The 27,088-nt window shown below is 37.8% G+C and overlaps 1 protein-coding gene across 1 annotated transcript in view; it reads right to left on the reverse strand.

Moving 5' to 3' along the window:
- LOC123667378 overlaps window positions 1-27,088 on the reverse strand; it is a 91,612-nt gene that overhangs the window by 10,974 nt on the left and 53,550 nt on the right. The window contains exons 6-11 of the mRNA XM_045601289.1: window positions 5,612-5,715; window positions 4,717-4,845; window positions 3,741-3,982; window positions 3,027-3,211; window positions 2,664-2,837; window positions 2,347-2,500 (exon numbers count right to left, since the gene is read on the reverse strand). Of these exons, the coding sequence (XP_045457245.1) occupies window positions 2,347-2,500; window positions 2,664-2,837; window positions 3,027-3,211; window positions 3,741-3,982; window positions 4,717-4,845; window positions 5,612-5,715 (988 nt within the window). The remainder of the gene's footprint in view (window positions 1-2,346; window positions 2,501-2,663; window positions 2,838-3,026; window positions 3,212-3,740; window positions 3,983-4,716; window positions 4,846-5,611; window positions 5,716-27,088) is intronic.

Raw genomic sequence — 27,088 nt, forward strand, 5'->3', positions numbered from 1 at the left:
ACTCACCAGCACGCAGATCTTCTTGGAGTCGATGCGCAGCGCCAGCTCGCCCTCCAGCCGCAGCGCGTGCTGCGTGAGGTCCAGCCGCCGCAGCCCCTCGCACTATACACAGCGGCGACTCACCAGCACGCAGATCTTCTTGGAGTCGATGCGCAGCGCCAGCTCGCCCTCCAGCCGCAGCGCGTGCTGCGTGAGGTCCAGCCGCCGCAGCCCCTCGCACTATACACAGCGGCGACTCACCAGCACGCAGATCTTCTTGGAGTCGATGCGCAGCGCCAGCTCGCCCTCCAGCCGCAGCGCGTGCTGCGTGAGGTCCAGCCGCCGCAGCCCCTCGCACTATACACAGCGGCGACTCACCAGCATGCAGATCTTCTTGGAGTCGATGCGCAGCGCCAGCTCGCCCTCCAGCCGCAGCGCGTGCTGCGTGAGGTCCAGCCGCCGCAGCCCCTCGCACTATACACAGCGGCGACTCACCAGCACGCAGATCTTCTTGGAGTCGATGCGCAGCGCCAGCTCGCCCTCCAGCCGCAGCGCGTGCTGCGTGAGGTCCAGCCGCCGCAGCCCCTCGCACTATACACAGCGGCGACTCACCAGCACGCAGATCTTCTTGGAGTCGATGCGCAGCGCCAGCTCGCCCTCCAGCCGCAGCGCGTGCTGCGTGAGGTCCAGCCGCCGCAGCCCCTCGCACTATACACAGCGGCGACTCACCAGCACGCAGATCTTCTTGGAGTCGATGCGCAGCGCCAGCTCGCCCTCCAGCCGCAGCGCGTGCTGCGTGAGGTCCAGCCGCCGCAGCCCCTCGCACTATACACAGCGGCGACTCACCAGCACGCAGATCTTCTTGGAGTCGATGCGCAGCGCCAGCTCGCCCTCCAGCCGCAGCGCGTGCTGCGTGAGGTCCAGCCGCCGCAGCCCCTCGCACTATACACAGCGGCGACTCACCAGCACGCAGATCTTCTTGGAGTCGATGCGCAGCGCCAGCTCGCCCTCCAGCCGCAGCGCGTGCTGCGTGAGGTCCAGCCGCCGCAGCCCCTCGCACTATACACAGCGGCGACTCACCAGCACGCAGATCTTCTTGGAGTCGATGCGCAGCGCCAGCTCGCCCTCCAGCCGCAGCGCGTGCTGCGTGAGGTCCAGCCGCCGCAGCCCCTCGCACTATACACAGCGGCGACTCACCAGCACGCAGATCTTCTTGGAGTCGATGCGCAGCGCCAGCTCGCCCTCCAGCCGCAGCGCGTGCTGCGTGAGGTCCAGCCGCCGCAGCCCCTCGCACTATACACAGCGGCGACTCACCAGCACGCAGATCTTCTTGGAGTCGATGCGCAGCGCCAGCTCGCCCTCCAGCCGCAGCGCGTGCTGCGTGAGGTCCAGCCGCCGCAGCCCCTCGCACTATACACAGCGGCGACTCACCAGCACGCAGATCTTCTTGGAGTCGATGCGCAGCGCCAGCTCGCCCTCCAGCCGCAGCGCGTGCTGCGTGAGGTCCAGCCGCCGCAGCCCCTCGCACTATACACAGCGGCGACTCACCAGCACGCAGATCTTCTTGGAGTCGATGCGCAGCGCCAGCTCGCCCTCCAGCCGCAGCGCGTGCTGCGTGAGGTCCAGCCGCCGCAGCCCCTCGCACTATACACAGCGGCGACTCACCAGCACGCAGATCTTCTTGGAGTCGATGCGCAGCGCCAGCTCGCCCTCCAGCCGCAGCGCGTGCTGCGTGAGGTCCAGCCGCCGCAGCCCCTCGCACTATACACAGCGGCGACTCACCAGCACGCAGATCTTCTTGGAGTCGATGCGCAGCGCCAGCTCGCCCTCCAGCCGCAGCGCGTGCTGCGTGAGGTCCAGCCGCCGCAGCCCCTCGCACTATACACAGCGGCGACTCACCAGCACGCAGATCTTCTTGGAGTCGATGCGCAGCGCCAGCTCGCCCTCCAGCCGCAGCGCGTGCTGCGTGAGGTCCAGCCGCCGCAGCCCCTCGCACTATACACAGCGGCGACTCACCAGCACGCAGATCTTCTTGGAGTCGATGCGCAGCGCCAGCTCGCCCTCCAGCCGCAGCGCGTGCTGCGTGAGGTCCAGCCGCCGCAGCCCCTCGCACTATACACAGCGGCGACTCACCAGCACGCAGATCTTCTTGGAGTCGATGCGCAGCGCCAGCTCGCCCTCCAGCCGCAGCGCGTGCTGCGTGAGGTCCAGCCGCCGCAGCCCCTCGCACTATACACAGCGGCGACTCACCAGCACGCAGATCTTCTTGGAGTCGATGCGCAGCGCCAGCTCGCCCTCCAGCCGCAGCGCGTGCTGCGTGAGGTCCAGCCGCCGCAGCCCCTCGCACTATACACAGCGGCGACTCACCAGCACGCAGATCTTCTTGGAGTCGATGCGCAGCGCCAGCTCGCCCTCCAGCCGCAGCGCGTGCTGCGTGAGGTCCAGCCGCCGCAGCTCCTCGCACTCCGCGCCGCCGCCGCCGGGCACGCGCACCTCCAGCTTGCTCTGGATCGTGCGCAGTCTGGGGGGGGGGGACATATATTACTTTCTAAACAGTTACGGCGGACTTTCTTGCCGATTCTTCTCGCCGACTCCAAATATTTACACTTCAAAATATTTTTACCTAAAATTACGATGAAACCACCTTATACGACGTTATATTGGTAAAAACTCAAGAAACTCACCTGTGCTCATTTTCCGCAGTCCGAATGGCAGTGTCCACGCTATGTAACACATCCTTAGCGACGTTTAGAGCCTTTCGGAGCTGGTTGATATCATCCACGCTGTCTCCATCTTCGCTCTCGTCCTCACTGGCAGTCTTCAAGATGCTCTCCAGCAGTAACTGGTACTTGGTCAACCTGGAAAATGGCCAAATTATTTGAGTAAGATATGTGACAAAAATTAACCTACATTTGCAACTTATATAAACTTCCTGCTAATAAGCAAATGTCTAATTTAATTAAGTATGCATATCTGACACAAATCCAACCATATTAACATAATAAAATTTCACCTCACGCTGAAATCTTTTGAGTGAGTCTCCTTACCTCTGCCACACACAAGCCAACAAATCCCTCAACTGCAGTCGCCCACAACGAGGCTGCTGCTCCCTTCCAGTCAGGAACTGATGAAGCTCTTTATTTTTCCTCCTGCGCTCCCTCAACGCGTCTAACGCCATACGTTGTCCTCGACAAAACTTGGACAGACACGACGCGTAGCCTGTTTCACCGAGCTACGGACAAGGAAGGGTGTTCAGAACAGTTTTATTAAGGTAGGGCACGGCTTAATATATCCTGCTCAAAAGTGTTTCTGTGGTTTTGGTAATCTCTTACCAATATGTAAGCCGTATGCTTGTTTGCCGACACCTACTTATATGAAAAATTTAAAAAAGTAAATTAGCAGAGTCTATCACCCGCTGTAGATTATTTTTGCTCTTTTTACACTGCAATGGTGAGAAACAAGCGTACGACCTGCTTGATGGTAAGTTAATATCGTAGCCTATAAACGTCTGCAACACCAAGAACATCTCGAGCATACCACCGACCAAACTTTAAACACTCTTCAAGAAGTCTTACCTTACTCACCACACAAATACAACACTTGAGAGCAATATTGTTTGACTCTTATTCCACTGTAGAACTGCTACAAATTTTAAACAAGATTTTTTGCTGCTGGACACTAACTACCTCAATTATATCCATGAATCTAGCAAAACCAAAATTGTAATATATTCTAAGTATTTCTTGCAACTAATCACTTACCGTATTCAACATAGCATCGGCCACCGGTCTGATCTGAACCACGTGATTAGGAGCTTCACTCCTAACCGTACGGAGTTCGGCATAGAGTCTTGCATGGCGTTCTCTAACTCCAGGCAAATTGGGGAACAACGCCCTTAACTCCTCAGCTGGCAGTAAGGCTGGCTGCCTCTCTAGGGGTTTGAGGAAATCCACTCCTAGAACCTTAAGCCAGCGGACGTGAGAACCTTCGGACACTATGAGCTCTGGAAAAAAAATATTGGTATTCCTTTAAGGTCAATTATTATAATTTATTTTTTGGCCAGATAATCGGCAAAGCGACTCAACTGGAAAATTGACTGACTGAAGCAGCATTCTTGGCACCATTCCACGTAGACATGATTTACACCGGAACTATTTGTAAATATTTAGTTCTTAAATCGTAAATTGTAAATACATATGTATAATATTGTACAATTTCGAAAAAAAAATTGCATCTTTCTCCATGTAGGAAAAGATGTGAAAGTTATATGTACTGTTGAAATTAAACCAGTAACCATATTATTTCTTTACCCTTGTTCTATAAGGAGAAAGGTTCCTTTCACAAGTAGTGTGACATTACAGACTTTTCAGATATTTTTGATATATATATATATATATAACTAGATCGGCAAATAAGCATACGGCTCACCTGATGGTAAGCGATTACAGTAGCTTATAGACGTCTGCAACACCAGAAGCATCGCAAGCGCGTTGCCGACCCTATCCCCAATTCCCACCAGGAGCTCTGGTCACTTTACTCACTAACAGGAACACAATACTGCTCGAAAACAGTATTATTTTTCTGTGAACTTCTCGGTCGAGGTACTACACCAGTCGGGCTGCTCCATATTTTGAGCAAGAAATTTCCTGCTGTACCCTACCTCAGTCACTTTCCGTTCAAATATATTATTAACAAGGTAGGGAAATTACCCTATCGTGTATATAATGTTGTACTCACCGTGTATAACCTCCTGTCGCTTCCGGATCCGAGCTGAGAGGATGATGGTATCCCTGACGTGCGGTGGCAGGCTGTCCGACCACTGAGCAGCCAGGGGCTCCTCTTCTTCGGACCAATCAGACTGAGATGCTGCGGAGCGTTCAAATAACGCTATTAAATAGTAATGTGGAAAAGTAATCGATTTTTTTAAGTAAAACTTCTTAAGTGCGCTTGACTTTGGATGTTGGAGAATACCTGACGAGAGCGTTACGAAAAGTGTGATCGGGCGAGGCGAACGGAGCAAGAGAAAGAGGTTTTGTAAAACTAAGACACAGTATAGGTCTATTGTGCAAAAGTTTTACTTCAGTCGTGTAGTCTAAAGCAGTGTGCTTTTTTCGTAGTACAAGTTATATCCCATCTGCGTTAACAAATATACTTAAATACATTAAGGCCTGTGCTATATAAAGTATAGTACAAAAGGTACCATAGGTAACATGCTATATATGTAGGCCTTAAAAAAAGGTTACCCGATTATTATTTTTTAAATAAATCGATTATTTACTAATCGATTTTTATTACAAAATATCACATCCTTATCATTGAATACATCTAGCAATTCCAGAGTCCCGACCTCAAGGAAAATTCAATATTGATGTTAGCTTATGAGTTGGTTTTTAGGTCTTCCCATATTATTAGCACTCACAAAACTGTCCCGTTAATTATGTTTATACAGACTTTAAAATATAATTGTATATCCTATACCTTGCAAAACTGAATACGAGTATACAGTGCTATTACATTTTACTTTATTATTTTTTGTATTAAAAAAATAATGTTCTGATTTCTTGTTTTATGGAATAATTGTAGTAAGACAACCGTCCATCGTATTAACTATGCTAAAAGAAAGATAGTATACCTTGTTGCTCAGCCGCGACTGTGTTGCTCTCGTTACTCCTGGACGACAAACTGGAACTGCTCGAGCTGCCCGAGGGAGCGGTCGGTGCGCCAGGCTCAAGATCACTGCAAGAAATGATAATATCTTGTAGAGAATCCAAAAACTTTAGAAGTATGGACGACGATTTGGGCAACTCTTGGTAAGGCGACCCACCGATAGAAATATGTGTTTGCCAGAGATTCGTGTGATCAGTGACAAGCGACAGAACATCACAGAGATTCTTATGTGAAAGAGTTACGTCTTCTTTCGTTGATAACCACGAGAATTTTTTTAAAATTATTTATTTATATTTGTATGCATCAGGTCTCATTTGACCCTTCAGTGCACGACAATACATCATTCAAAACATCGGCCCACAATAAACGAGTATACTATTTTATTTTACATTTCCATACAAGTCACATGAATGCCATGCTTATAGTATCCATTAAACACTGTTCATTTAAATACATATATATTTATTTTATTACAGAAAAATCCAAAGGCGAATCGTTTCAATAGGTCATAAGCATAATAACATGGTCCTTCGAGCCGGATTTAAATTTTAATTGATTCAATGACGGTAACGCGAAATTTTAAGACAATTAGAAACTTACATTAAATAAAGAACACTGACTGTCATTAACCAGAAGTTTAATGTGTACTTAACATTAATAATAATAATAATAATAATAAAGCCCTTTATTCTGAGATTAAAGATGATGTACGCGTTTGCATCAGTTATAACTTATATAATATCTCTAATCACAGCGTGCCTCTTGACATAGGCCTCCTCTAATAACCTCCACTGTGGTTTGTCCTGAGTTACCCGTCTCCACCTTGGGCCAGCTGTCATTTTGGGGTCATCCTCCCATCTTAAGCACTGTCTTCCACGGCTTCTCTTCTCATCTCTTGGGTACCACTCTGAAACTGCCTTACACCATTTTCCTTTTTTGTCGCGCATCATATGTCCGGTCCACCTCCACTTTTGTTGGTCGATGCGTAGTAGGATATCAGTTAACTTAGTTTTCATCCTGATGTCGGTATTTGTGACTCTATCTCGAAGTTTTGTCCCTACTATACTGCGCTCCATTGCTCTTTGACATTTGGCAAGTTTGTCTCTTAGAGATTTGGTTAGTGCCCATGTTTCACATCCGTAAGTTAAGCATGGAAGGATGCATGTGTTGAAAGTTTTTCTTTTCAATGCCATGCCCAGGTCCTGTGACTTCATTATTTCCTTAAGTGACCAGAACTTCTTCCAACCTTTGGCTATCCTTGTATTTATTTCCTTTGCTATTAGGTCTTTTGGAGAGATAAGCTGGCCCAGGTAGGTATATTCGTCAACAAATTCTAGGGTCGCTCCGTTCACGGTTATGTCCACCTTTGTTGAATTAGTCATTACTTTGGTCTTAGTAAGATTCATTCTCAGTCCTACATTCTCACTTTCCCTGTTAAGGCTTTGTATCATTTGCTCTAGGGTTTCAGGCTTTTCCTCAAAGAGAACTAAGTCATCCGCAAATCTAAGATGGCTCAGTCTAGATCCGTTTATATTCAGACCAAAGCCTCCCCAGTTCAGCTCACGGAAGATGTTTTCAAGGACTGCTGAGAACAGTTTTGGTGATAATGGGTCTCCTTGTCGGACGCCTCTTTTGATTGAGAAATTCTTTCCCACTGTTTCGAGCTGTATGCTGGCCTGACTGTGCGCGTAGATATTCTTGATTATGTTAGTGTAGATAGCGGGTATCCCTTGGCGTTCTAGTGTGTCCCATATGTAGTTGTGGCTCAAGCTGTCAAAGGCTTTGGTGTAATCAATAAAAGCTATATAAATATTCTTGTTATATTCATTATATTTTTCAAGTATTTGTTTAATAGTATGGATGTGGTCTATTGTTGAAAAGCCCCTCCTGAAGCCAGCTTGCTCCACTGGTTGCTGTTCGTCTAACATGGGACTCATCCTGTCAAGTATGATTTTTGCGAATACTTTGTAAACGTTTGACATGAGGCTTATTGGCCTATAGTTTTCGATGTCTTCTTTATTGCCTTTTTTGTGTAATAAGATGATGTGGGATTTCGCCCATTGTTTCGGGATGCTGCCGCTTGTTAGAATGTTGTTAAATACGTTTGTAAGAATGGGAATTAGCTCCGCCATTGTTCCTTTAATCAGCTCATTAGTAATATTGTCTGGTCCTGATGATTTCTCCATTTTTTGACTATTTATTGCTTTTTCGACCTCACATGGTAAAATATCTGGGACAGGGTCAGTTGTGGTTCTGAGAGTTGTTAGATTGTGGGTATTCGCGGTATATTTGTTTGTGTTTTTGCCCTGGTCTGTGTAAAGTTGGGTAAAGAATTGGGTGGCTAATTCGTTGATATTCGTCCGATTTGTAATTAGTTTTTCTCTTCGTTTTAGTTTTGGTATCCATTGCTTTCCTGCTTCGCGTAGTTCCTTTAAAGCCTTTTTAGTACCTCCAGTTCTTTGTATGTGGGTTTCGAGTGTTTTGAGTCGTTTGGTTTTGCGATCCGTTCTAATACTTTCTCTGATTTTCTTGCTGATTTCTGCTATTCTCTTGATGTTTTCTTTTTTAGCTTGTTGTGTTATGTACTCTTTTCTCTTATTTATAAGTTGCAGGGTTTGATCGCTTAGCTGGTATTTCTGAGTACTTAACATTATTAAACTATAAAAATACCTAAATCAAATATCAGCTGTCTAGTGAATTATCAAACGCATTAAATTTAAATAATCGTAAAGTTTTTTGAAACTTCTCAACTTTACTACCTAATTTTATTAGAACCAATACAAAAATTTAGAACACTGAAAAATGATGAATGAAATAGAGTCATACATACTCAATTTATAGCGTGACCAAGGGATATAGGGATTCATTTTTGTGTACCTACATATATAAATAATGTAACATAAGTATTAATAACATTTCGTGGCAAGCATATACTTACCTATAATAAAAACTTAACCCGTACGCTGTGCGTATTTATTTTTACATAAGTTAATTGAACAACATCTATTATCGTCATCATTGCTACAAATTTCGCTGAGACGAACATGACTGCGTTTTATAGAACTCACACATAGCTTATTGTATGTATTATACACACTCACACATACACACACGTTTATACACACACACGTATATATAGATTAACGCATACACAAAAAAGACATTGTATGTATTATACGCGCACACGTGTAGTCCAAGTTTATTAGCAAAGGAACAGATGCTGGCTTCTCAAAGGTCGAAGGAAATACACTCCATAACATTCGAGGGAAGTTGTTAAACGATCTAAAGCTGGAAACCTATTAAGAGTACTCTACATACCGATATAATAGAGATTTTATTACTGTTTGCTGTGTTTTGTGTGTGTTTGTGTTGGGTAATTTGAGACTTGGTTGCACGAGGCCCCGTTCTAGATATACGTATCCCTTGAAACGAAAAAAATAGTAATTTCTTCGCACGTTTTCTTGTATTTAATTTTAATTATAAGTGCTAAAATCCTTTACTAAAATGAGAATTACTTCAGTAAATTTTTCATTTTACGGTAATAACATTAAATACACGTTTTAAAAGTATAGAAGAAGAAGAAATATACTTTATTGTGCATAAAAGTTAAAGTACAGGTATCTTAAAGAAATAAAAACTTACAAAATAATAATATGCACAAAGGCGGTTATCGCTAGGTAAGCGATTTCTTCCAGACAACCTTGGGGTAGAGGAGATTTTAAAACAAAACAGAGTACGGTTATCAAAAAGGCAAAAAAGTGAATCCTACTATCTAATAATATAAGAATAATATAAATAAATAAATAATAAACATATATAGTATAGTCTACAACAGAAGGAAAACGTTGGATAATTAAAACTGTTTCATTTTCAATAAACTTAATAGAACTTATTAAAGTATGAAAAATTGAATTCACTTAATAAATTAATTCACTCGGAAAGTGGAAGTGGTGTATTTCCTCAATTACGTTGAAACGCCCACCTCATCCAGATGTCCTATAGACCGGTGGAAAAGCGTTCGCTTAGCTTATAATCGAGCGTTCTCAAAACTAATGGATTCTTAGAAAATTGCATTAAAATGGCGCGATGGAAAATTTCACAAACTTTGCAAAGTAATATAACAAACAGCCTTGAACTTAATTAAATTATAATTGACATAACTAGAACAATTTCGTAAAAGCAACAATTTTTTTGGTACTCTTTGAAATTCGTTCATTACTTATAGACCGCGACTTCGATATATTTCCTCGTTTTTGAAAAATTATTTGTTCCGTAAAGTGACGTTATATAGCCTATTGCCTTCGTGGATAACAGGGCTATCTAAGACTAATAGATCTCATAAGAACTTTAATATTAACTTTTACGAAAATTGATGTTGGCTGTAGACGGATGAACGGATTTTTATATAACCAGATTTGGATGACATTTGAAGTTAAAAGTACTGAGTGCCTAGTGCGAGTTTTGTTTAATCCGTCTCGCAATAACTCTCTAACGTCTCGAAATTCGGGATTTCAACCTAGTTCTCGCGTTTGCCGCTAGATGACTCTGTATCGATTGTATCGTATACTATTCTTTATCGTCTAGGCTTCACAGTTTAAATTCCCATGCAAAATAATCTTCACGTATAAACGCGTTTCTGTCATGTTTCTGTGAATAAAACTCGCACTAGGCACTCTGTTTTCGTCGACGAAACGAACGTCGTGAGCAAATGCTAGCTTACAGTTCTTATTTAGACATGTTAAAATGTCCAAAATACTATTAGTAACTTTAAAATAAAAATTTACTAAAAAATTATACTTAAAAAAAATCTCATATTGTTATATTTATTTAAACAGTGCTATATAGGTACATACAGAGATAATAATTAGTAAGTATCGATGTAGTGAGTGTAAAGACAAAAACAAAAAAGTAGAGACAACGAGGTCGGTGTACCCATCGCTTTTACAAACACATTAGACGCAAGACATTTAATAAGTAATGTTTTAAAAAAATACTTAAATAAACTTAAAAATTGGATTAAAAATTATTTCAAGGGACATTAATTATTAATAGTGATGTAACTTGTGCACAAGTGGGTAACATAACAAATTTTTCGAATCTCAGAAGCAAAATTACGATATTCAAAATTACTATTTTTTATTTTATTTATAAATAGTTGTGTTCAAATAGTAAATAAACATATCATTTTAAAAACACAAAAATACCGTCGTCAGACAGAGAGAGATAAAAATAATTTTATCATAATTGACGGACGAGTTACCCGCGATAACGGACATCCGACCATATTACCGACGATAGAAATTATTCTTTCGAAAGGGAAAAATATATATATAAAAAAGCTATTTATTAATATTATATTTATAAATGAATTTCTCTTATAAACATACTAAATATGAAACAAAAAGTATGAGTTACGCTAAAAGTTGAGTGGTTGAACTTTAATGAAGGTTCTTAGGGATTCATTTTACGTTTCAAATTAGTACACCTCACCCGACATTATTACAAATTTTAGGGCCTGTTATGAACACCACTTTCTAGATCTTACTGGATTGAGAAAAATTTTGCTGTTTAACTCTTATTTGGAGAATACCACTTGAAACTAGCATTTCATCTTCTAAATTCTAAACTTGATATATATATATATATATATATATATATATATACGAAGTTCTGTAATATATACAGAATACTAGAAATTACGCTTCAGCCTGTAATATCCCACTACTGGGCATAGGCCTCTTTCCCCATGTAGGAGAAGGATCAGAGCTTAAACCACCACGCTGCTCCAATGCGGGTTGGCGGATATATTCCCTACTATGAGTAGTGATCGCTATCAGGTGTACATGATAACAATCGGGACCGACGGCTTACTAGAAAATACATTTTTATAAAGAGTTTGACAAGGTTAAGCATATAACGTCAAACATGTGTGATGACCGTGATTCTTATACCTTTCCGACATCGTCCGCCTCGCCAGGGCACCGACGGCCGGTGGTTGCCTGCCCGCCGGTAGCGACACGTTCCTGGACACGCGGGGCGGCGCTTGCGTCGCCATGTCCACACTTTACACTTGCACACTTTTACATTTCACTTCACACTTTTGCTTCACTGTTTTTAGTTATTTTTTATTTTTTTATCTAGATATAGAATTTATAATTATTGTTTATAGAAGTTTACTTCGCGATGTATTATGCCTTTATGTAGATAAAAAAATATTGTATTTAGTCTCTAGAATAGTATAATAGTTATAATTCTGGTGTTTTCTTTTTTTAAATAAGGTAAAGAAAAATAAAGATAGGATCCTAGAGAATAACGAATATTATCAGAGAAACTATAGCGATTTAAATTTCTAAATAGATTGTCGAGCAAAATTTTTTCACACTTCTTATTAAGATTAATGCAAGCAAAACGGGTTTTCTAACTAACTACAAATAGATACACTTAATCTAGTTATTATTTGGTTAATTTCTAAATATGATTGTAAATCATTATTGGTTGTTATCGAATGATTAAATACTTTTGTAAAATTAATTAATTTTGACTGGCTCCTTGTTGCAGTTTCCATTAACCCTTCTATACTCCGGGTTTGACGGTCGATTCGAGACATACATATAAATATTATTCCTGAGTATATATCGACTAAATATGTACCTATACTGTATGTCGGTTGTTAGTCTGTTACCTATAATACAAGCGTCAAGCTGCTTACCGTGTGAAAAAGACGACCGTGTGTGTATTTTATAGATATTTAAAAAATGTATTTCCAAGTTATCTTTCATTTTACGTACAGCAACTAGCTGATAGCTGACATCGTGGAGCTTGGAGAGAAGGAGAACGATCGCTACGTACTAAAGCATTAGCCCGCCTGTCCCTAAAAATTTGTACATAATATTATAGAATGAATAGTTTATTTTTCAGCCACCAGTAGCGCTACCGTCGGTAAATACTGTCTGTGAATTTACAATTTTTAGATGATATTTTTATTTTTTGATATTTTTTAGCTTGTTAAGAATTTATGCACTTTAGAATGTATAATAAAATGATCGGACTAAACGTTGATAGATCATTTCAAATTAGCGCACAACAGCCCGCGCTTTTATTGATACAATTTAGCGATCGCAGCGCTACGCTATTTCGTCGATATTTCCGGGACACTACTTTCTACAGCGATCACTCTCCTCTCCAAGCTCCATGGCTGACATGATCACCGGACATAACCAATGCATGTAACGACAGCGAGATAGAGATATTTGGCGTAGTCTGGGCATTTCTGAAACCACTGTATGCCGTTAAGTATAACAAATATAATTTTCTATTAACAACTCAAACTCGCGACCGTCAAAATGAAATCAATTTTATCACTCCACTATAACGTACACCGAGTTCTGTTTCGTGCCACAAAATATGCAATATATATATACAAAACATTCGTCTGTCATTCGGTTCATTTCAAATATTTTTACAGTAAATAAATGCTTTAATTTATGGACTTCGCTGTTGTTTTGTTTTTAAAATTTATTACTGACGCGCGGAATTATTTATGTGTGTGCTTTCTTGATCGAATGACGCAACGTTGCATATTCTATCTTGAATCTTTTTTTTTTTTTGATCCTCTAACGAGAGAGAGAGGGAATACTCTCGAGCGTTCAGAAACAACGAACACTGACATAAAATGTTGAGCGGAAAATGATGCCTTAATAAAGATAAATAAGCGCCTCTTACTCAACGGCCCTCCAGTATGAAAAGAATTAGTCGAGGTTTCGGAAACAACAACACAAGCACAAAAGCATGTAAGAGCACACATCCTTCGTGAAAACGGCCTGCCTGGCACTGTTATTAACATTAAAGCATGACGCTGTCAGAGTAGGTACAGGGGAACTTCAATGACAAAGCTATTTAAAAAGTTTAAAAATGGACAATATTTAAAAAAACCGTGGGCTCAAGTTATATGGCATCACCTTACAGATATACCCGGGGATTCCCCTGAACCCGAGGGTATGTTAAGTTAGCACCGATTAAAGTATATTTTAGAGGCAATTTTCTCTTACAGGTACACGACGAAGTATACTTAAATGATGTTATTTTTGATTATTTTTGGTTAGCTGTACCTATGTTTAACAACTAATGCCTTTTAGATAACAGTTGTCCGACATGTTGATGATATAAGTCATATGTACGTCGGATGAATGATTTTACATAACATATGAACAAAATAATAACACGTTCTCACAATGTTAACAAGCTAATAACTTTTATGTAATGTAATTAACTGAAAATAATTAAAGTCGGTTATGTATTAGTGTATATAATATTATATATTCGCGCTAACACCTTTGCTCTTTGTCGATTTATAGTGACGGTAAACGAACAAAAGGTAAAGCTACATAATACGGATAATTTATTTTTAACTCACAATTAAACAAATACATGTCCTTGTAATTAATTGAAATAATTAAATTAATAAATGCTGTTGTAGCTTCATGTGAACCATAATAAAAGTATTATTAAGGAATAATATTATTCTAATTCGTGAAATTACGGTTAAAAAGCGCTTTTAAAGCCTATTTAAATAATGAAATGTTTGATAATGATTTTTAAAACCAACACAACGTCCTCGAGTAAAAATTTCTCCTATGTCGAGTGCCCGGACTCAGATGTTATACACAAGCACCCAGGACCACGACAAACATTTATATGGCCCATACAAAATATACATCAGCCGTGATGAACTACTACTAAAAAAGGATTTAGTTGGTATTCATACGCTAACTAGAAAATTTCACTTAATTAGTGCGAAAAAACCATTTATCAGATTTCCCTGATTTACTTCTTCGTATACAGATTATCATCAATTACTTACACGTTGAAAAAGTAAATAAACGCTTAACATAAAAGCCATATACAGGTGTACATAACAAACGTTCATACCTAATTGACATAACGCCATAAATACATGCTAATCCGATCGAGACCTAATTCCGGCTCTTCCACCTAGGATATTCTTAAGGTCTTTAATAAATTGTAATACATCTGTGCCTCTCGGCGAATCATTCGCTCAATTAAACGTCCCGATTTAATAAATAAAACTAATATCAATCCGTAATGAGATAACAAATGTAAAACAAAAATTACTTTATTTTAAACAGGCTTCAAATGCAATTTTCATCGTTATAATAATATGCTGAGAAGAATCGAAGAAACTCAGCAGTTACTCAACCACTACATACAGAATTGTAAAAAAGAAAAAAAAAACAAAACAAGTAAGTTTCGCCTAAAATCTTGAACGGATTAATTCACTAATCCAGAGTTAGGCGACTTGATTGGTTAAACCCTAATTCTTCTTTGCATATAAGAATTTTTTTAGACCAGCAGTCAGGTAATTAAGATCTATAACAAATGGTCTACTAATTACGCGATCGCCTTAATTAATAATCTGTTTAATATGTGTAGTTTAAACACAAGGTGGCTTAAAAAGATTCTCAAAAGTTTTAAAAACATTATGATTCGAAATCCTGCATGCTACGACTATGGTATGGTATTAACGTAAATCCTAAACTATAATGAACTAACCCGCGGTTTAATTGACGAAACGACATACTAAAATATTATATAGCCTGTAACCTAACCTTCCTCGGTATATGGACTATCGAACACAAAAATATTTATTCAATTCGTACCAGTAGTTCCCGAGATTAGCGCGTTTAAACAAACAAACAAACTCATTAGCTTTACAATACTGTTATAGATAGGTAGACACTATATTTCACAATATATACACTAATAAAATCACCATATTATATAATTATAACAATTATGCCGATAACACCTATTTTTTTTTTTCGGAAAATTTGTTCAGCACATGTACACAAACACAGCCGTACAGTTACGTGTCTGGACGCGAACTGACGGCGGAGCACGTTCAGTGTTCCCAACTGTTGAAATAACTTTTCCCTAAAGCTTTTAACAAAAGTCCCTAAATTAACAACAAACCCCCCTAAACCTAAAATTGAAATTATTTCAAAATCAGTCAAATTTTTTTCATTACTTTTTACTTTTAAAGGGTTTAAAATAGAAAATAAATTATTTTGTTCCCTTTTTTCAACTTCCTATTTCTTACTTAAACTTCCTTCCTTTACCATATAAAAACACATACTTAATTATTTAAAATTGATAATTGATATTTTTATTAGTGTTTTTTTTTTATATTCAAATAATATTTTGTATAAAGTTCTGACGAATCAAAAATTCCCAAAAAAATACCCTAAAAAATGTATCCCCCAAAACTTTCCCGCTATTTGCAAAATAATTTAGGAGAAAATCCCCCAAGTTGGCATCAATGCACGTGTCCTCTAATGAAAAGAAAATTTTGAAATAACAACATCTTACAGCCTTTTAAGTAATAACTTTTTATTATAAACTATCAAAATTCGTTTAGTTTTAGAAAATAAATGCAATAAAACAATTTGTTACAGTGTACAAATTTTCTGTGGTCATATTTTTTAACCAAATAATTTGTTGGCTTAAACTTCGTATAATTTTCGTTTCTTTTTATTAATTGCTTAGCTAATAACGTGCTTTTAAGGTTAAACAAGTCGCTCATCTTTCCATAGAAACGTAGAACAGTAACTACTACAATGTTTGACGTTGACCATTCAAAATTAAGGATGATTCTAGTCGTCTAGGTGTTTGTGTCGATATTGTGTACTTCCGGACCCCCGACTCAGGACTACTATTTGCCTGGGGGGGGGAGTTGAGGTTGGAGCTTTTCTCACTATATTAATGGCTACCAATTGTCAATACTTAACTTTTTATATATATCGTAAGTAATACGAAACGATTTAATAAAGCATAGTAATACGAGTTTCTCAAAATCATTTTAAGATTGCCGTTAAGAATTAAATATTTAAAAATATGGATATTATATTAAAAGTTCTTGACTTGGTTTTTTAAACCAATTGATTACAAAATATAACTTAACACAACTTTTAACTATATTATTTTTATAAAATTAATTACGATAAACTCTCTTATCAATGCTTTGTACATTTAGCGTGGAAACATGTTACATAATCTATTCATTATTAAATTATTCAAAACACTGACCAAAAGGTAAATCAGTTTTAGGCACAAATACCAAATTATTAACAAAATTGTAAAAATGTCCCTTCCATAACTAAGCTTTGAAAGAATAAAGTGTGTTCTCAACCTCCTTTTCACCTAGCACCTAGATTCTTTCTCCAAGCAAAGATAAGCCATGCACCTACGCTCTCACATCTACAAAATTACAACAGAAAAAAGAACCGCGTTCTTCTTATCTCGAACGTATCTTGAACGCCTCGTAAAAAATTATGAATTTTCTTGAATACAAAATAGTGAAAACTGATGAAATTTCATAACAGTTACAATAAGTGGTCTTACTGTAAACACAGCGATATCTTTGTAGAGCTTTGACCGCAAAAAAATTATAGCAGCGAAAAATTCTGTAATAAATGGAACAAAGTATATAAATAATGAGTTAATGATTGCATTTAATACTCAAAAAAATCAATGTTCTGAAACGGCAGGGGTTGTTTTAAGGTCGCCGCTATATTTAATTCGGCCTGCGACTGACAGGTAGGTGAAATAGTAATTAATGATTAAATTAATGTCAATGAACTACATTATTTCTATATTAAAATTCTCTTGACGAAAGCTTTTGATTACTTAACTGCTTTCAAGCTTACACATTTACACCAAAATCAGTAAAATTTAATAATTATGAACGACACGAAATTTTATTCGCACTTTGAGCTTCATCTTTTTTATATCGTACCGTAGTTATTACATGTTATAAAAGCTGTTATGAATATAATTATACTTGCTACTATTCTATATTCTATTTTGTTTTCGTTTACTTACAAGTAATCATCGAAAATATACTAAAACGACAAACTTGTAATCATTCTTCTTGTCTCAACTTTTTGATCTTCAATAAAATAGAACAAAATAATTTAAGTCCTCTACACATATATTTGGTCTTTATACCTTTATATTTGTGTAAAATAAAAAACACGAAAGCTAAACAAATCACATTATAACCTAAATGGGATTACCGAACCTCCCCGCGAGCGGTTCAAACGGTAAACTCGACTAATTTCAGCAAAACACACCCACATTCGGTGGAAAGCACTTCATAACTCATTCAAACTGCGAACGTAACGGGGACTTTACTGAAAATTTGTCGACGAGCAAATAATTCGCGTATTAAAACCTTAAAATAATTTTTTTAGGGTTCCTTTATGTATTAACCCACTTAAAAATGTATTTGCTCGCAAGCGAAAAAATTATTAGCGATAAACAAAAAAAAAATAGTCGTCGGATGTCCATCAAATTTAATTGGCACTACACGACAAGCACCAGCTTTTGATTAAAAAAAGATTATCAAAATCGGTACACCGAGTAAAAAGTTATAAGGAACATTATAACATACACTTAAAAAAACAGTCTTATTGAGAACTTCCTCCTTTTTTGAAGTCGGTAAAATCTTTGTGACACAAATGCTTTAAAGCGAAGACTGAGAAATCAATTATTTACCATGAAACGTATTCTAGACGCAATACTGTTTGAAGATCAATAGTGTACTATTGGCGTCAGATGCGTATAAAATATTTTTGGCAGTCACACTATGCGACTGCTTCGTTTCAAATAACTTTTCTATTAATATGCAAAATTATTAACAGGATAACAATGAGGTACAAATATCTTCATCATCATCATCATCATCATTTCAGCCTATTACAGTCCACTGCTGGACATAGGCCTCCACAAGTTCGCGCCAAAAATGGCGTGAACTCATGTGTTTTGCCCATAGTCACCACGCTGGGCAGGCGGGTTGGTGACCGCAGTACTGGCTTTTTTGCACCGAAGACGCTGCTGCCCGTTTTCGGCCTGTGTATTTCAAAGCCAACAGTTGGGTGGTTATCTATGGTGGTTTATTATATGGCTATCGCGCCATCGGTTGGCTTTTTGAGTTCCAAGGTTGTAGTGAAACTGATGTTATCCCTTAGTCGCCTCTTATGACATCCATGGGAAGAGAGGGGGTGGTTATATTCTTCATCGCCGTAACCACACAGCAAATATCTTCAGCTATAACAAAACGAAAGAGTCGCAAAACACATAGCACACAAGTACCTACTCATATAACTTGCTTACAGTTCATGTTTGTCCGGCGCACCTCAGACATGGCCGTCAGTGACGCGGGCGGGTCACCTTACTCGGTATTAAGACATAAAGAACAGAATGGCTGACCGGCTAGCGTTTGATTGGAAGCTATGAGAAAGCGTTTTATCGCTTTATTTTAATCTCAAAACTTTACTTATACTAATATTAAAAAGCTGAAAAGTGTGTTTGTTTGTTTAAACAGCTCAAGAACTACTGGTTCGAATTGAAAAATTCTTGTTGGATAGTCCATTTACCGAAGGCCTTCTATATAAGCTATTTTTCACAGCTAGTAATGTATATTTTTAAATTTCAAAGTTTACATCAAATAAAATTTAACGATATTAATTAGTATGGCAGTTAGAAATTATAGCTGACGAAATAAACTTACGGCCAAATATTCGACTGTAACTCTTAAGCGCCAGCAATAATATTAGTAAATTACTCGGATATGTATGAAAACAGTAGTAACCCACATCTATGAGTTGTAGTTTGTTTATAATACATCGTCTAAAAGCTTTTACACTTCTTCAACTAAGGAGTGTCGTAAATATATATTTAAAACCAAATAGAAAATAATGTTTAAATAAAAAATAAAAATTACACAATTTAAACACGATTTCTTACAAGCAAACTATCCAAATCTGCATCAATATTTTAAATTAGAAGACCAACAAAAATATACAAACGTATATATAAAAACTGTAACATAGAGACAATAGGACGCATATTTACTAAACACACTGTAGCGACGCCAATACGCCGTTCCTAACATCCATAAGCGTCGTAACGTTGTCGGTTAGGTCACGATAGGTCACATTTGTCTTTACCAAACAAAACCTGAAATATGCACCCGAATCGATGTTTTGTTTTTACTCAGCAACACGAACTCTAACTGAGGTAGGACACAGCAGGAAATTTCCTGCTCAAAATATGGAGCAGACCGACTGGGCAAGTACCTCGACCTTGCAAAAGACCACAGCAAAATAATTCTAAAATTACTAATAATACTAAACTGTGTGGCAACGGCATTTAAGAATATAGCAACCCCCTCTCTTCCCGTGGGTATCGTAAGAGGCAACTAAGGGATAACACAGTTCCACCACCACCTCGGAACTTGAAAAGCCAACCGATGGCGGGATAACAACAACTGCTGGCTTTGAAATACACAGGCCAAAGACAGGCAGCAGCGTCTTAGGTGCGACAAAACCAGCACTGCGGTCACCAACCCGCCTGTCCAGCGTGGTGACTATGGGCAACACACTTGTGAAGGCCTATGTCCAGCAGTGGACTGCAATAGGCTGAAATGAAATGATGAAATAATACTGCTTTTAAGCAATTTTTTGTTCCTGTTGGTGAGTAAGGTGACCAGAGCTCCTGGATGGAAATAGGGATAGGGTCGGCAAGGCGCTTGCGATGCTTCTGGTGTTGCAGATGTCTATAAGTTACGGTAATCGCTTACCATCAGGTGAGCCGTAGGCTTGTTTGCCGACCTAGTTGTATAAAAAAAAAACTTACCGTAATCAAACTTATTGAAATAATAATTTGAATTGAAACTGGAATATGTACTTATAATTTAGAATCCCTTTATTCGTTTAATAAAAATGTTATATTTACAAAGCAATTTGGAAAAATTATTACTACATTAGGTAAATTTATTATGAAATTTTATACACACGCCTAAAAACATGATTTAATTTATAAGATCCAGAGTACTAACTAGAGTATATAAGTTTTTCAACTAACAAATCAAATGGGCTCAACGGCTTTGGATAAAGCTTATATTTACTAGAAATAACAGTTTTATGACCATGTTTTTCTAATTTTCGTATTTATCAATCTATGTATTTATATATTGTTTTCTGATGTTTACGCGAATTTCACTCATTGTAATAAAACAAGTTTTTCGGAATTTCTTGCGGTTTATTAGGTTTTTTACATGCTCGACCGACCACTCATGACCATGTTTGCTGTAAAGTATCCGAAAACTTGCTTCATTGTAATATGTATTTATATCACTGTGTTATCTAAATGAGTAAGATTGTCAGAAAATGTTAAAAAATATCAATAAACCACAACTTCTGTTCAAATAAATTTTCCACAAGTTTTTATCTATAGAAACTCCCGCCAGTACGGTAATTATCATAGCAGACCATATTAGCTAATCTTTTATAGTCCAACTGCAGACTAAAAGTTATAACCCTATCACGGAACAGCAGTATCGTTCGCTGCGCCCTTTTCTTTACAGCTCAACAGAATAAATAGGTCAGATCAAGTACATTTCGTTTTGTTTGTTGATAATAAAAGTTTTACAGGACCTCACGGTCTCAATTACCCAATCGTTTAACGAAAATAATTAGTCAAATTTCCAACAGAATCGGTTAAACAAACCCTAAGGGATGAATAATTACTGGCTATACGACAACTACAAAAGTCGCACCGTAAGCAGATCTTCAGTTCTTCAATGACGTTATTGCAATTAGTGTCACTATGATCTATAATTAAATCGTGTGTCCTTTATTGCATGGACTAAACAAGTAATTAACGCGTCTGACCGAACGAGGGCAGAACATCGACAGTTTGAAAAAACACCAAACAGTACATCTGGCAATTTGCCTGTATTTATTATTATATTTATGCTGTGTGGCTACGGCATTAAAGAATAGTCACCCCCGCTTAACTTGGGGAGCAAGCTGGTGAATGCGTGACGAGCGTTACGAAATGTGTTATCGAGCAAGGCGAACGGCTAGTAGAGAGGGAGATATAAGATGGTGAAGATAGAAAGTTTTACTTCAGTCGTGTGGTCTAAAGCACACTCGTTTTTTCTTCTTTTTATTTTTCTACTTTCTTACAAAACGTTCGACCTTGAAACGTAACACTGTTTAACTTTACCATTCCTACAACTTTTCAGTAGGTACTTTTATGATACGCATTGTAAAAAATCGACAATCGCTACACATTATGCTATCATCGGGTATCAATTATATATATAAACACTATCTGGAAATGTTTTCAAGATACAATAAAGCTAATAAATAATTTATCTTTCTCTTACTAGAAATATATGAACATTGAAAATATTTTATTTTCCCTTTAGCATCCTTTATATATATATATATATATATATATATCTACTATATATATACTGCATCTGTCCAATTTCATCTTTATACGTAAAACGATTTTTGATATTTCGCGATAAATGCGCTCCTGGGGTGAATTGGGGATAGAGTCGGCAACGCGTTTACGATGCTTCTAGTGTCGCGGACACTGATCTATAAGCTACGGTAATCGCTTACCATCAGGTGAGCTGTACACTTGTTTGTCGACCTACTTATAATTAATATATATGAATGACCCAAGGCTTTAGTATATACAAATAAATATACAATATATTGTTCATGCGAATCATCATAAATTTAATCCTTTACAAGTTTAAAGAGCTCGATGAGAATTAACCCTTCAATTTAAAGATTAAGGTGAAGATAATTATGCAATGGGACACTTTAGCTTCAAAGGCTTCTTATGAAACTAAGACCTGACTCGAGCGGGTTTCCTCGTTCTTATATCGACATTTCATTTTTTAATCTACGAAAATGTTTAATAGTTATTTGTTTTCTTTGTTTTAGTTATCATTACATAGTATTAAACTAACGCTGTCTGTGTGCTTAGATCTTTAAAACTACGGATTATGATGCGGTTTTCTTTAGTACATTAGAGTGATTCCGGAGGAAGGTTTTTATATGTACAATACATGGATAATATAGTAGAGGAACACTGATAGTTTTTGCAACCGTGCGAAGCCGGGGCGGGTCGCTAGTTATACAATACAATGAAAATTAACTAAACTAGACTAGACACCCCTAAAAACTTAGTAAATTTCTAATCTAAATCTGAAACGGTTGTGTTCGTACACGCTGCTTCGATTCAAATTTCATATAATACTAACTGACCCCGCAAACGTTTCTTTGCCATATATGTTATTAACCCGCTTAATCCCCCCCCCCATAACTTAGGGGTATGAAAAATAGATGTTGGCCGATTCTCAGACCTACCCGATATGCCCACAAAATTTTATTAAAATCGGTCGAGCCGTTTCGGAGGAGTTCAATGTTTAACACCATGACACGAGAATTTTATATATTAGAAGATTAAAATCATTTAAATTTCATTTCTATTCAATTATATAAACCTTGTAGTAAATTAAAAGTAGGTAAATATTACAGGGCACATCCGTTAATCCTGAAACGATAAATCATATAAAACTTTCCACGTTTTTACGACGATGTACAAACATAAAACCAATTATACAAATGAAAATTTATTCGACTATTTAATAAAGGTAAAAAAAAGCTAATGCGCAGTAATTTTTCATATGAAGTAAATTCATAATTCAACAAAATTATTTTAAAAATCTATAAATTATTTTGTGTTTAGGCAGATCACCTGGCGATGAGCCCACATCACTACTATTCAACTCTTACGAGTTCAAAAAAGCATTTATGGCTAACATTAGGATGTCGAAAAGAAAAGAATTGAACCCAAAACAAGGACCAGCTCGGTGAAGCCAGTTGTACACCGAGATGATATCAATTACTAGGCTAGGCAACACTAAGCAAGAAGATGAGTGAAATAAATCTAAAAGAATTCTATTTATCATATCGATAAATCAAAACCGGAAATATAAATTCATTACTCATAAGCCTTTCGCATCTAATGTATTCATTAATGAAAGACTGAAAAATGAACATGTCAAAACTCTTGGCACACGCCCACCGTCGGCCGGCGACAGAGTTTGTCATCGACTAAGTATTTTCGAACGATTCAATAGTAAGCGAATATTTATGACTCTTGACGAAATATTCAAAATGTCGAGTGTAAAAGTGTAATGGTAAAGAGTGTGGTATTGATGGAGGAGGTCGCGCATTCAAGCGCCATTTTGCTAACAAATAGTTACTTAAAATACTTATAACAAAATTAGACTTAGTACACACAGGCTGAAAATAAGGTATCCAGGGATTCCCAAAGCGTGGGTGCAAGTGCTTATCTAAATTTCAGCCTAACAAAATTATCTCAAAGCATCTGTTTTGTAACATTTATATGACAGGTTCATAACCAGACATTTGCTATGATTTATTTCGAACCGGGCATTCCTAGGTCGAAACCAACTTCCTCGTTCTCACTCCAGATTTAGAAACGACAATATTAGGAATAGCTGACGTTCATCATTACGATACAAACAGATAGGCACAAATATTTGAAGAATGAGTCGACATGAAAGGAACTTCGAGGAAACCTACGTGTCGGTTTAAATTTAGATTTCCAAATATAACAGAATCGTATTCAGAAATACACACCTAATTTTGAACGTAGCTAATTTCCAAGAAGACGTTTAAGACGTTAAAAGTGGTTTAAGAAGTATGCAGTAGAACTAACAGTACCCATGCCAATAGGTTGGAAGAAGTTTTAGAATTTAGAACGGTAGGACGTTTACAGTATGCCATGAAAACAATTAAACTCAGATAAACTATATGCTAAGTAGAGAAATAGAAAATTGCGATCTTACAATTTATAAATTCAGAGTATCGATAATCGTCTTAAGAAAGACCTAATTTTCTTAGTAATAGAATCAACATATTATAGTACAAGATTATGAGCATGAATTAACTACAGCAGAAGAATCCGTTTTTTTTTTTTTACTTTATCTGAAAATTAAACGAAGTTCAACACAAAAATGTTCACGTCAATTAAAAATAAATTAACCGTAAATCAGTTCTGCCGGGTCAGACGAGACAGGATTTCGACATTTGGCCGCGGGTCGGAAATAGACCGGTATTGGGTCACGGACAACGAGGAAAATATCTATGAATCATAACACCGAGGGAAACCGAGATGCGGTTTGTTTACGTTGCTTCGAAATTAAATCAAAATCTGTAAAGTAAAATTCAATGTTTTTCGACGACAAGCGCATTTGAGATCACCTGGACTTACTGCGCAACCAGATTTTTTTTTTTTTTTTTGTTAAATTAAGATTCTCTATGAGGACAAGTTCATCCACTAAATTCATATACAACAGAAAGATATCCTAATAAGACAAAATTTAATCAAAACGTATTCAATTTCTGTAGTTGCCAAATTTTTGTTACAGCTGACGTTTCTATTAGTATTTGTTCATGATCTGTCTCATTTTCACCGCTTGCAGTAAAAACTACTGGTATGTCCATTCGAAGACGAATGAGATACAGTCAAGTATAAATTTTACGATTTTTACTAACCAACGTCGCGATTACAGTAGTATAGACTATAAAAGTCATGCTATGATAACGAGAAAGAAAATCTTTAACATTAAATTGAGCGAAAATAGAAAAAACGCCTTTCCTTCATTCTAATTTCATACAAAAAACGTATTTTGATCTTTATGACTCAGATCTCAATCCAAAGCTATGCAGCTTCAGAATACACGGTAGGTAAACAAGGTGAATAAAGATCTTAAAATAATTGTGTTTGCTTACAAACGAAAAATAAACAGACATCAGTTACATTGACAAGTAATACAGTAATACAACGTAGGTACACGAGAAAATAGTCAAGTAAATATGACTTATCAATGATTAATCAAAAGTAGTCATTAGACCTCGATCAAATTTGAATGGGACCACAAGAAAAGTACCAGCTTTCGATCAAGAATCATCAAAATCAGTACACCCTGTCAAAAGTTCCGAGGAATAAAATTTAGAATCTTTTATTTTTTTGGTTAATAATAATAATCGATCAATTTGGAAAGTAACACGAGCGATGACTACTGAAGAAACAGAGAATGGCGAACAAAACAATCGTGTTTACAATTTCTACATCTTTTTAAATTTCCGCAAATCAATCAAATAGATCAAAACTAATACTCATCTTAAAAGATTTTAAAAGATTCCTTGGTTAAACTACGGGAGCTAGTAAACATTTTTATTGACTAGTTTCTTGCCTAGACTTCATCTAGAGTTTTGGTGGAACAGGAACTTGGCATTCCTCCGGGACAACATTAAGGATTTTAGCTAACCTAACCTATCTATGTGCCTGAATTTCTTTTAAATCTCTTCGGCAATTCTAGTGTGAATTAGTAAAAAACATGGCTTTAAATGTATCACATTTATAATAATTATGTAAATTACAAAAAAAGGTGTTAAATGAGAAACATCCATATTCGCCAATTTTACATTCACAATATTAGTACGGTGGTTGTTGGAAGTAGGATAACCTAGCCCAATTGTAGATCTTAGATCAAGCATTATTTTTGTCTATATTGTGAAGTACTCACAAATAAAGTGTTTCACACGACCCAACTAACGCTAATCCAGTTGTTTCGAGCCAGCACTTCATACTGATAAGAGTATATCTCTATCAGCGAGTGTTCTGATGCTTTATTGATACCGTTGCTACGCTTCCGCGCTCTGGTTATCAATAGCTTTTAACAGACTTTAGACAAAAGGAGATTCATGATTCACAATTCATTTAGTGTTTAATATGAGTGTATTGTGTCACTGAATATCGCCACCGATTCCTAAAATCCCTACTTAATATTATAAATGTAAATGTAAGTTTGTTTGTTACGCTTTCACGCGAAAACTACTTAACCAGTCATCATGAAACTAGATACACATATTTTTGGAGGTATCAGAATTAGCACAAGATACCTTTTATTTAAAAAAAAAAACAGTGCGAGCCACAGTCCCGGTAAAAGCTACTATTAAAAAATCATATTTTTATAGTTCAAAAAACTATTTTGCCTTTCATCCTAAAATATTTAATGTCGATGTAATACGACAAATATAAAAATTTGGTACAGGGGAGATCAATCACAATCACAACAGCCTTTCGCAGTCCACTACTGGACATAGGCCTCCACAAGTTCACGCCAAAAATGGCGTGAACTCACCACGCTGGGCAGGCGGGTTGGTGATAGGGGAGACACATCAAACTAAAACACATATTACCATATGTGTTAACGTAATATATAAATCAGCCTGGTTTGTAAGTACCTATATAGCTTGTAAATAGTAGGATATATTTGTTACTCAACGCCCATCGCTTGCGTTCATCCTTTACCCAGTAATTAGTCTATTTAAAACTTCCAATTAGTGGTCGCAGATCAGTCTTACGAAGGACGTTCGACCACATCACTCAACTGGTAGCTCGTGGTCGCGTATTTATTCAAAGTGAGGTCGAAACGAATTAAAACTCCGCTCCTATATAA

Source organism: Melitaea cinxia, chromosome 28, assembly GCF_905220565.1.
Source record: "Melitaea cinxia chromosome 28, ilMelCinx1.1, whole genome shotgun sequence".
Taxonomy (NCBI): Eukaryota; Metazoa; Arthropoda; class Insecta; order Lepidoptera; family Nymphalidae; genus Melitaea; species Melitaea cinxia.